The sequence below is a fragment of the Gadus morhua genome, chromosome 1 (genome assembly GCF_902167405.1).
Source record: "Gadus morhua chromosome 1, gadMor3.0, whole genome shotgun sequence".
NCBI lineage: Eukaryota > Metazoa > Chordata > Actinopteri > Gadiformes > Gadidae > Gadus > Gadus morhua.
The window spans coordinates 14,503,528-14,516,054 of record NC_044048.1 but is presented as its reverse complement, the minus strand read 5'-3'; the positions used below and the strand labels follow the sequence as shown (position 1 = coordinate 14,516,054).

General features: G+C 43.0%; 1 protein-coding gene across 1 annotated transcript; it reads left to right on the top strand.

Annotated features, from left to right (window-relative positions):
* Positions 1–914: 914 nt before the first annotated feature.
* pnpla1 (patatin-like phospholipase domain containing 1) lies at positions 915–10,136 on the top strand. The gene is made up of 9 exons (XM_030370144.1): positions 915–1,480; positions 6,580–6,768; positions 7,177–7,409; positions 7,727–7,792; positions 7,987–8,196; positions 8,491–8,551; positions 8,688–8,972; positions 9,059–9,266; positions 9,513–10,136. Exons 2-9 carry the CDS (start codon positions 6,582–6,584, stop codon positions 9,781–9,783), a joined length of 1,521 nt encoding a protein of 506 aa, XP_030226004.1. The 5' UTR covers positions 915–1,480; positions 6,580–6,581; the 3' UTR covers positions 9,784–10,136.
* Positions 10,137–12,527: the final 2,391 nt, after the last annotated feature.

Below are 12,527 nucleotides of genomic sequence, written 5' to 3'. Positions count from 1 at the left end.
TGAATCAGAGTCTCAAAAATCCACACATAAATGCAGACAGTTTCACACACAAATGCAAACAAGCTCACAAATGAAAAGCGTCTTGTAAATTCAAGTTTAACAGTTTGTACATAAATGTAACAACATCCAAATACATTTTTGATGAAAATTGCAAATCTTTTTTAAATTAATATATTTATGGATTTATATTACCTTTATTTAAAACAAGACATATTTGTGTGTGGATCAGAAATATGTTTGTGAAACTTATTTTTGTTTATGGATTTATTTTACATTTATACATGCCGATATCCATTTGTGTGTGCATTGAAATGTATTTGTGAGAAGAGAGTAATTTATGTATAAATCACAAAATACATTTGTGAATCCTTCTCTGTGCATTCATTAATAATGAGACTGTTCTGACTCCATAACTCTCCTCCCACCATTTATCATTTTTACATTCTGCAAACCCAACAATGATTGCATAATGTAGAACGTGTATTCGTACTAGCTAGAAAGAGTAGTCAACACCCTTTTTCAAGATTATATGTGTTTTATTGTCCTCATATTTATTTATTATTGGCTTAATTTTAGCTGACCCTGCGTCAGTCCTGACAACGGTTATAAGTCACTGCTGCTGGCCTGTTTATCAATAACAATTTGCTTTGACGGTCGTGTCACTGATTTGAATAAGTACGTTTGTAAGTGTCCTCAGTGCACTTCGGTCTGTAAAAACAAATAGGCAGTATCCACCAAGTAGCCTCTGCTATAAAACATCAGCACCAAACTAAACATTCGAGCAGTGATTTAAACTGTAGGGTTATGTAGAATGTTGGTGTATTTTAGTGTCTCTCTGTGTTCACATTTCTAGTCTAGGAACAGGCCAGTGCCTCTCACACTGATACAAGGTGTTATTTTCAACATTCCGCCATTTGTTATGTCTCAACAAGGATGAACCAACCTGGTCGTCTGGGCCATATACCTCAACAAGGGTGAGAGTGCTTCTGTTCTCTTGTTATTCACGTTTTCTTTAATATAGTACTCGCCCCAACCCTTTGGTTCGGTGAGAAGAGGGATCGACAGCCAAGGAACACTTCTCGAGAACTGCTCCTCAACTGCGTACATCCTGGAATAAACCATCTATTCTACCCTCTTATCCAAACTGTCAAATTGCTTTGATTTCGACTTCAAGAACTACTACAACTACGAAAAATACACAACGCAGAGTCTATACGAACAGTTAAGATATAAACTGAAACCTAACATTTGGTGCCGTGACACCGTCTTGAAGAGAGAGGAGTGAGAAGACAATTGCCTCTGAGGTTTGCCCTGTGATCGAGAAGACCACGCGCCCTGCCTGGGAATACGTATGATCAACGCCTGCCCTGCTGAGGGACCCGCATCTTCCACAACGCGGCTGAACCAGCGCATCTCCATGCACCACGTGGGAATCAACGGCGACTAATCTTATTCCACACTCTCGACCAAGAACAAGAAAGTAATCTTGAAATAATCTACACACACATAACCATTATTATTATTTGTTTTACTATTAGGTTGCATTACATTTGCTGAGTAATGAAGTTGTGTCATTAAGAGCTTGACGAAGTGAGAACCTTGTGTGTATTTGTGTTTAAGAGCGCTCAATAATCACTGAATATGCTGTATGAATGTGAAAGAATTGTGTACACTGTGTTTAACTATTTTGAGAAGAGGTGGGATAAGGGTTAAGGCCTCCACACACCGGCGCCGCAGCGCAGCGTCGCGTATTTTACGCGCGTCAAAAGCACGCCCCTAGCACCAACAGGAGGCGGCGCGACGGCCGCGCTGCAGTATAAAATCAGGAAGTCACCTGTCAATCAACCGCAGCAAAGACACGAAACGCAATGGGTGAGTAGCCTATTGTAGCCTAGTTTATTTATTTTCCACCTTTTTGGCTGAATAATTGGAAAAATGTATAATCTGCGCAGTGAAAGTATGTTTTCAAGCATCAGATCAACTTAGTTTGTAGGGCACTTTATCGTTTTATTTACTGTCATTTCTTATTTATTTTATATTTTGCAATTATTCATCTACTGCATCAACAATCTCAATAACTGCAGGACCTTCTATTAAGCCTTTTTAGTATATAGTGCAGTCACCTTTTAAGGCCAATTGTTATTGTGTGTATTTATTGTATTGAGCTCCTGGATGGCTTTATTGATCCCCATTGGGACCAATACAGTATCTATCTATCTATCTATCTATCCATCTATATAGCCTTAACATAGCCACACATTTACATGTATGCAGTCAGTAGTTATCCATTTTAATTGAGCAAGCTCTTTTACATTTTATTGAGGTTTTTTTATTTCAACAGAACAAATAACTGTTGCCAGACAGAGGGGGGCTGCCCTTCTTCTCCTACAAGGAGCAAGGAGAAGACAAAGGGTTTGGGTGCACCCCATCAATGAACGGAGACAAGAACAGGGGGTATGCCACAATCTGGTCCAGGAGCTCCGTGCAGATCCTGAGAGGCACGCCAATATTTCAATTCGCTACTAAGTGTGCAATGGCAGAACCATATGGTGCAGCCTATATGATGACCTATAATCTAGTTATTATCCCTCTCTGGTATACTCTTTTGCATATATATACTTTTTTTTTATCCCTCGGGATAAATACAGTGATGTTATTGCTGTGCTGGATTCAGTAGCCAGTGTATTTTATTTGAGTGCTCGAGACACTTAATGTTATTTTTCCTTAAATCCAGAGAGACAGTTAATACATGATCTGATACCAGAGAGACAGTTAATACATGACAATGCATTTTTGAGCTTTGCCTGTGTTTTCTTTTACTTATCTATTTTATTGTATGAGAATGTTTCTATGTGAAGCACTTTGAGTCTGCTTCATGTATTAAAAGTGCTATATGAATGAAGTTGCCTTGCCTTAAATAAAAAAATATATATTACAAGTAATCTGGTTTCTACCTACATGGTGTGATTATATGTGACTTGATTTCGTCTATTTCCCATTATGGTTAATGGTTTGGGTACTTACTCCACCATTGTTGATTTCTCACCTGAAGATCCAATCTCCAGAGCTATGGCTCGCCAGGCAATGACCTTTTTGGAGTTGTCTTTGTAATGACGGGTACTTTGGTCATACAATTCGACGTATTTTTCCACCTCGACGACCAGTCTCTCATCGTCCATTCTCGTAATTGTTTATCGCAAACGAAAGAGGGCGACATCCAGTGGTGAGGGGTAGATATGGAGGTGCCTACGGGACCCGGGATGTACAAACCAGCTTTTACAAAGCGCTTTTTCAGGGGCGGCGACGCTCGGGAATAGAACACTGTCTCGAAGAGTAGTTGGGCGGCACGGCGCGGAACGCTGCCGCGCGACTAGTCGGCGCCGGTGTGTGCTAGTACACCCGGAATAATGGGGGCAGACTTTTTGACGCGACGCTGCGGCGCCGGTGTGTGGAGGCCTTTAGAGTCCTGAGTTGTGTCTGGGTTCGAGTCCCAGAATAAAGGCCTCCACACACCGGCGCCGCAGCGTCGCGTCAAAAAGTCTGCCCCCATTATTCCGGGTGTACTAGCACACACCGGTGCCGACTAGCCGCGCGGCAGCGTTCCGCGCCGCGCCGCCCAACTACTCTTCGAGACAGTGTTCTATTCCCGAGCGTCGCCGCCCCTGAAAAAGCGCTTTGTAAAAGCTGGTTTGTACATCCCGGGTCCCGTAGGCACCTCCATATCTACCCCTCACCACTGGATGTCGCCCTCTTTCGTTTGTGAGAAACAATTACGAGAATGGACGATGAGAGACTGGTCGTCGAGGTGGAAAAATACGTCGAATTGTATGACCAAAGTTCCCGTCATTACAAAGACAACTCCAAAAAGGTCATTGCCTGGCGAGCCATAGCTCTGGAGATTGGATCTTCAGGTGAGAAATCAACAATGGTGGACTAAGTACCCAAACCATTAACCATAATGGGAAATAGACGAAATCAAGTCACATATAATCACACCATGTAGGTAGAAACCAGATTACTTGTAATATATATTTTTTTATTTAAGGCAAGGCAACTTCATTCATATAGCACTTTTAATACATGAAGCAGACTCAAAGTGCTTCACATAGAAACATTCTCATACAATAAAATAGATAAGTAAAAGAAAACACAGGCAAAGCTCAAAAATGCATTGTCATGTATTAACTGTCTCTCTGGTATCAGATCATGTATTAACTGTCTCTCTGGATTTAAGGAACAATAACATTAAGTGTTTTGAGCACTCAAATAAAATACACTGGCTACTGAATCCAGCACAGCAATAACATCACTGTATTTATCCCGAGGGATAAAAAAAAAGTATATATATATATATATATATATATATGCAAAAGAGTATACCAGAGAGGGATAATAACTAGATTATAGGTCATCATATAGGCTGCACCATATGGTTCTGCCATTGCACACTTAGTGGCGAATTGAAATATTGGCGTGCCTCTCAGGATCTGCACGGAGCTCCTGGACCAGATTTTGGCATACCCCCTGTTCTTGTCTCTGTTCATTGATGGGGTGCACCCAAACCCTTCGTCTTCTCCTTGCCCGCCTACAGCGCAGGAGAAGAAGGGCAGCCCCCCTCTGTCTGGCAACAGTTATTTATTCTGTTGAAATAAAAAAACCTCAATAAAATGTAAAAGAGCTTGCTCAATTAAAATGGATAACTACTGGCTGCATACATGTAAATGTGTGGCTATGTTAAGGCTATATAGATGGATAGATAGAAGGTAGAAGGTCCTGCAGTTATTGAGATTGTTGATGCAGTAGATGAATAATGGCAAAATATAAAATAAATAAGAAATGACAGTAAATAAAACGATTAAGTGCCTACAAACTAAATTGATCTGATGCTTGAAAACATACTTTCACTCATACTTTCAAATTATTCAGCCAAAAAGATGGAAAATAAATAAACTAGGCTACAATAGGCTACTCACCCATTGCGTTCCGTCTCTTTGCTGCGGTTGATTGACAGGTGACTTCCTGATTTTATACTGCAGCGCGGCCGTCGCGCCGCCTCCTGTTGTGATCCCAAGAAAATGTAGAGACGCGTTGCTGCTTTGCTGCCGCAGCATTTGCTGCCGAGAAAACGGGCAGCAAAACTTGATTTGCGGCGCGTCAAAATCTGATTTGCGGCGCGGCATGCCCGTGCCCGCTGCCGGGCACGGGCGAAGGGCGCGTTCACGTATTTTGCGGCGCGTCAAATGCTGCTCGAGTTGAAATATTTCAACTTTTGACGCGCCGCAAAACCTTTGACGCGCCGCAAAACTTGATTTGACAAGCCGCAAAACTCAGGTGTCAACGCGTTCGGGCAGCAAATGCATCTTTTGGTGTGAACGCAGGGTGGTCCTGAGTTCTTCGTGGGTTGGAGTCCCAGAATAAGTTCTTGTGGTTAGAGTCCCGACGTATATCTCGGTTAGAGTCCTAGAATCTGGGTTAGAGTCCTACAATAGAAATTGCATGCATGGTCATTCAAGGGATTTGTTCATCTTTGCTAGTTTGTCAATGTTGATACGTGTCCTGAATATAACTTAAACGTTTGGTTTGCTAACAGGTTTTGTTTTACGATTTGCTGGACAAGGAGTGAAACCGTATTTGTATTGAACTCACTGGTGAGGTTACATGAATTGATAAAGTTTTTTTTTGTGTTATGTTGTTTTGATTCCCGCCGTGGAATCACCAATACGGGTTGTGTTGAATCTGAGAGGAAAAAAAGTGAGCCATATTCTGGTGTTGGCATAGCGAGCTCCGTGGGAGAATTTCTTTCTTTATTTTTATTTCTAAGCAGCGATTTGTTGGCTAGGTTTAGCTTGACTAGATAAAAAATGATAGAATGCCGAAAGGTGAAGGCAAAAAGATGGCAGATGCGGAGACATAAGAGGGCAATCAAAGTCCCAACGCGTCTGAATCAATTGTACAAGATTATTTTGTCTTGGAGGTAAGAGATATGGAAATTTATTCAGTAAGTGAGACTCAACGACAGACATGATTTGCAAGGAACCGAAGAAAAAATTTAAAGCACCATAATGCCAGAAGGGCTGTAGGTTTGTGGATTGGTTCATCAGAGTGTCATGAACTCAATGCAAAATCTTCAAATCAATCCAATAATATATCATACTGGTTGTGTGTGTGTGTGTGTGTGTGTGTGTGTGTGTGTGTGTGTGTGTGTGTGTGTGTGTGTGTGTGTGTTTGTGTGTGTCTTTGCAGTGTTTTTTCCAAAAAAAGTTCTTTCATGCATTTGTTAAAATCTCAGAAATATTCTGTCATTTCAGTTAACTTGTGACGCTGTTAGTCAGACAAAACAGACATTGAGATTGTGGTATATCACAAGGCCATTGCTAACGCTCCATGTCTAATCAGGCCTCATTTGAAAGAATTGACTGAGAAACCCATAAATAGAAGAACGCAGGCCATGTGAAGGTTAGGGCACTTTTCGTGAAGCATCTCTGGAACACACACTCTTTGGGCTTTTCTTTGTGAAGAACAGGAAACGCATTTCAAACCTACTCAACATAAGTCTGTTGATTTGTGATCACACCAAAGAAATGTCTTCTCAAGAAGGTCCGCATTCGGTCTCCTTCGCCGGCTGTGGGTTCCTGGCCACCTACCAGCTGGGTGTGGCCCAGGGTCTGCTGACCCAGGCCCCCTGGATCCTGCACGCCGCCCCCCGGGTGCTGGGGGCGTCTTCTGGCTCTCTGGTGGCCGCCGCCGTTGTTTGCGGAGTCAAGATCCGTAAGTCCGACCATCTCCCTCCTGCTGCACCACAGTGGTGGCGGCTCGGCTGCTGTGATTATTGATGTGTGCCTTTACAGAGCAAAGATTGAAGTGTGCATTTACCAAACAAACAAGGCGATTTTTGTAATTTTGATGCATTTTGTAATTTTTGTATTTTGTTGTTTCATTTTGGGTTTTTGTGCAATTTCCCCCCACATAGAGACTCACACACAAACACACAGACACAGGAGAAAACAAAAACAAGCACATAACAGAAGAACTCACTCACACACAAACACAAACTTGCACGCACAGACATACAAACAGACACACTCACACGCACATACACACGCATACACACACACATACACACACACACACACACACGTTGGACCAAAAGTAAGAGATGTGGTGTTACTTTTCCAGCGAAGATGGTGGAAGAGCTACTGCTGTTTGCCAGCCGGCTGAACGAGATACCACTCGGACCTCTGAACCCCTCAATCAACATGGCTAAATGGCTTGAGTACGTGCTCCGAAAACACCTCTCAAACGACTCACACCGATTGGCCAACGGCCGGCTAGGTGTGGCGGTGACCCGGCTGCTTTCCAGTAAGAAAATCATGGTGACGGACTTCCACTCCAAAGAGGAACTGTTGCAGGTTTGTGTGGCCGAGCACTCTCTGGGAATGTCACGTTGGGAAATTAAAACACAAGTCCAATACACTAACCCTAACCCCAACCCTAACCTCCTAACCCTAACCCTAACCCTAACCCTAACCCTCACCCTAATCCCTAACCCTAACCCTAAAAGAAAGTCAATATTATGTTACATAGATTATGATAAAGTACATTAGATAGATGTGCTTATTTTTTTGTATCAATCAGATATCAGCCAGAATGTTGATTTGTAATTGCAGTTTTTTCGGGTCACTGGAACTAAGCTCCACTTGTATTGGTTCTTTATTTCAACTCTAAGGCTCTGTTGTGCAGCTGTTTCGTCCCGGGGTACTGTGGCGTGGTTCCTCCTTCCTTCAAAGGGGTTGTGAGTGACCAGTATCATCATCACAGAGATCAATACATCATCATGATAGTACTAGTGCTAGAACACAAAGGTGATTTTGCCCATTGTGTGTCGTGTTGTTTTTGTCTGTGTGCGTGGGAGCACACACGTGTGTGTGTGTATCTGCGTGTGTGTGTGTGTTTGTGTGTGTGTGTGTGTGTGTGCGTGTGTCTCAGCATTACGTGGACGGCGGTTTCACGAGCATGCTGCCCCAGCCAGATCACTCCCTCAGGACCTTGACCGTCTCTGCGTTCTCCGGTGAGGTGGACATCTGCCCCCAGAACGAGCCGAACACTCTGGACCTGGTCGTGAGCGGGACGATCATGAATCTGAACCAGGCCAACAGCCGTAGGCTGGTCAATGCCCTCTACCCCAGCGATGTAGAGGTAACATCCCCGCCGTCCCCTGGCTCTCTTTGTCAGCCGAGGACAGACAGGGAACCATCATCGTGGTGGATCAGACTTTAGATCTACTTCATACGGCCGTCCTCATCAAAGCGTTAATCAAACAGTTTTTCATGTTGTTCAATTCAAATGCAGTCAATTTATGAACAATTGTGAAACAAAACCTGCTTGGAAGCCTGGAGAAGCCTGGAAAAAGACTGTGACTGAGTTGAAGAGCTATACAAATAAATAGGCTGGACTTGATCTTACCCCTTTATTCACTTTTTTTCTACCTAGGGTCTGGAAACGGCATATCACAATGGAATCAAAGACGCAATTCACTTTCTCCAAAGCAGCGGTGGGTCAATAATTTTGACAATGAATACTACATATTGAAGTTCTGTACTGCTGTTGAACCTAAACAAACCCTAACCCTATGAATCCTGTTGAGCTGACCCCATTGACCTTGATTCTATTGTCCGATCCCCATTCAGATCTCTCCACGTTTCTGACCAGAGAGCACCTCTCCGCTTTGAATCGCTACATCAGAATGAAAGACGTGCTGCATCTAGAAACCAACTGTAACGAGGAGGAGGAGGAGGAGGAGGAGGAGGAGGAGGAGGAGGAAGAGGAGGAAGAAGAGAACGAAACTGGGGAGAAGGTCTGGAGGACATCTCTTACCGATGACGACATGTGGTGGACGGGCAACATGGTCGACAAAGAATTCCCTGGCAATGCAAGACCCTTGAAGCGCGAGGGATTCCCTGATCTGAACCGAGGTATACCGTCGATACATAGAGATACACGCAACTCATAGCTGTGACAAAACAGTCCCTAGTGGGATAAAATGTTATTTGTGTTTCAGCTATTCTGTTCTACCTGTGCTACATGAGCGGATTTGGTTTCCCAACCATTGTGTCCTACCTGCTTCTACCGATCAACATTCCCTACTTCTACTACCGCAACAAGGAGACGGTGGTGTGGCTCTCCTGGGCGATGCTGAGTGCTCTACAGTTGACCTTGTTTGTGCTCCAAATGCTGTTCTTTACCGTCCAGAAGAATGTTAAGGAAAGGTGAGGAATCTTTCCTGTCGGACTCATCTTTGTTGCATTTTTTTGTACATCCAAGCATTCGAGATTATTGTTTTTATCTTTCAACCTTTGCTTTTATCTCTTGACGACGATGGACCTTTTATCTGATTGGATGTGAATGTCAGGAACGCCTCAAGTACATTCCAAATGATACATTGTTTCTTAAATGGTCAATACACCCTGTGTAACGTATGTCTGTGTTTGTGACTGTGTGTGTGTGTGTTTCAGATTACTACCCGTTTTCACAGAGCTGCAGGGGCTGAACGTCCAAGCCGAATACAAGAGCCCCAGGCCGAATGAGAGAGGGGACTGGTATTCGACGCTGGGACTGCACTTCTTACACTCGACCCAGACTGAGGCGGTCAGCACCGAGTCCACCTCCTCCGTGGCTGACCAGGTCTCCTCCTCCGTATGGCTCCATCTGGAGTGTGAGAAGGAGGACGCGGAGCTGGTCAACGTACACAGGCGCTTCGCACGCGAGCACTCCATCATGGGATAAGAACTCGCCCGAGACCGCCACCCTCGGGGGGCAGAATATTACCTCGGAGGCTTGGTTGGAAGTTTGGATGCGTTTGTGAAGATACGTAGGCTACTTCACAAAGTTTGAAGAGTTGTCAGTAAAGGAAGTGCAGGAGCATTAGAGATTATCTTTCAGCTTGTGTGATTATACATTACATTTGACTTTTGTATAAAATATCATATATATATTTAAGCAATAGATCACGCCAGGCTGTGGTATGTGCTCATTATACCACTGTTAAGGGGCGTTGTCCGGCCCCGACGCGCAGCGGAGGGCCGGCGACCCCCTTCACAGTGGTATAATGAGCACATGCCACTGACTGAAGTGATCTATTGCTTTTATACAACGGTTACTGTTATGGCGAAACGAAAGTCATAGACACACTACATTTAAAGTCAAAGTAGCCGTATTCTTAAAGAATACAAAAAAGTAGTCCCTCCTGGCTGCTGCGATGCATCGACGGTCGCTATGCAACACACTTTAGCGTCCCTCCGAGAGAAGGCTCCGATAGAGCGGTTCGCCGGCAATTTATCCTATGGAGCAGTTCACTCGCCGTGTGCCTAAGATTTCGTTAGTCTCTCCATCGCCTTGCTCACTCCCGGAGTAACAACATTTACACCCACTCCATCATCCAACATATGTTTTACTTTGTAACTGTTTCTACTTCCAGGCGCGGAGTGATATGCAAACTTTCACAAATTGATCGGGCGTCATAGCAGTTATGTATACGCTCATTATACAACAGTTGGGAACCAATCAGATCGCTGGATTTAGGTCCCCCGTTGTATAAATGTATATATATCACTTATAAAAATAATTTCTTGAATATTCTGTTGTTGAAGAATGTTTGAAATGAGGTTTGATTTATTAACACGTGATTGATTAATGAGATGATTTACCTAATCCCTTGAACCATTGACCTGCGCTTTAACGTCATCGAATGAATAAATGCTTCTTTACAGAAATGTTTTGAATATCATAACGTTTGATTTGCATCTAAACAAACCCTAGCATGCTGCTGTTTGATGACACACATTTCGGTTTGGTTTTGTAACAACTTTTCGTTATAAAAGAGGCATACAGAATTAAGGAACACTTCTTCTTTCTATCTCTGCTCAGTCATCGGATCAGTGGTCAGTTTCCAGAAGAAGACTTCAAAGAAAGCTCGGCACTTTAGTTGCAAGCTCACATTCTAAAGGGCAAGGCGCTGCGCAATTTTTCTTAGTGTACCTAATTTAATCTTCACATTGCTGGGGCCATCCGGTCCTGTGACGCTCCACAACACTACACTCTTTCACCTCCCCCCACTCCCTCACAGCGTTAGGCCCTGACTTAGAAGGGCCTCGGAGCCCGGAGTGCACTGAGGCTGTTCATTGTCATCTTTGGATCGATGGGACATCAGACTATGTAGTGCTGTTCATGACGGCTGTATGGAGATAGGCTTCTGTGAAATGCACTGACAATATGGTTAGCACAAAACACTTAGGTTCATTATGAAGCAGTGGCAAATCCAACTGGTTTGGTTTAAGATGTTTTATTTAGTTTAATTTTTCTTTGATATAATTAACCATTGATCTAGACATGGATCTACATTTCTGCTCATTATCCATGATAATGGAGGTAGTAGGTGTGTGTTTACTGTTTTTTCTGGTGTGTGCTTGTGTGTGTGTTTGTGTGTGTCTGTCTGTGTGTGTGTGTGTGTGTGTGTGTGTGTGTGTGTGTGTGTGTGTTTGTGTGTGTGTGTGTGTGTGTGTGTGTGTGTGTGTGTGTGTGTGTGTGTGCGTGCGTGTGTGTGTGTGTTCCTGTTGATGTAGACATGGTTAAAAAGCTCAGCTGTCAAAGGCCAAATATTTAGAGACAGTTGTGTTCTCAAATAAGTCGAATTTTAACGAGGGGGACAAATAATCAGCAGCCAGGAAGGTTGTGTCAAATGGTTGTCAAAGATGGCGGTTAGGCAGTTTATCCACCTTCAGTACCTTCAACTACGATATATAATGCCATGATAATGCATTAGAAGGAAATATAATAGCATGCATGAGATTATGTCATTGCTTTAGGCTTTCATGATAATAAAATCATGTTGATCATATGAGATAAATTTAGCTACATGAATTCTGTGTTTCAGTTTTTCCTTTAGCTTCTGGGTGAAGAAGCATGGTTGGCTCATATCTAATGGTAATTTTATTTTTAAAAGATACAACCTCCACTCTGCTTCTGCCACAAAACAACACACATCTATATGCTGGACTCTGATCCTCTTCGTATCTCCGCTTTGCTCAATGTCTGAATGGATCTAAAGGATATGGGGTCAATGTGCAATATTAAACTGTATTATTTTGTCATTTAAAATAATACAGTTTAATCGATGCAGTGTCAGCATTTGACCACAAGAGGGGGCATTGGAAGCAGAGAGAGGGAAACCAGGTCCCTGGTACCAAAGGTTGACTTGGTTCTCATCAAGTAAGAAGTTCACTCTACAACATTTCCTTTTGCGTAAATACTGAGAATGCACATACAAGTTAATGTACAGAAAAAACTGCATCCTGGGATAAAGGGATGTGAAATAAGTAATGTAATCACCTTAAGGTTGTATCATTTATTCAGTTGAAGCATATGGGCCTACAACTAATCCATGCCAATTGTATTTGTATTTACAACAATAAATCCACAATGGAGTCCTTTAAACCTGTATTCAAATGAGATTACGATTCGGAATAGGATTA

Coding starts and splice junctions, on each gene's coding strand:
- pnpla1 (XM_030370144.1), top strand. CDS start 6,582: ATGTCTTCTCAAGAAGGTCCGCATTCGGTCTCCTTCGCCGGCTGTGGG. Junction 7,793..7,986: donor CTCCTTCCTTCAAAGGGGTT/GTGAGTGACCAG, acceptor CGTGTGTCTCAG/CATTACGTGGACGGCGGTTT. Junction 8,552..8,687: donor TCACTTTCTCCAAAGCAGCG/GTGGGTCAATAA, acceptor ATCCCCATTCAG/ATCTCTCCACGTTTCTGACC.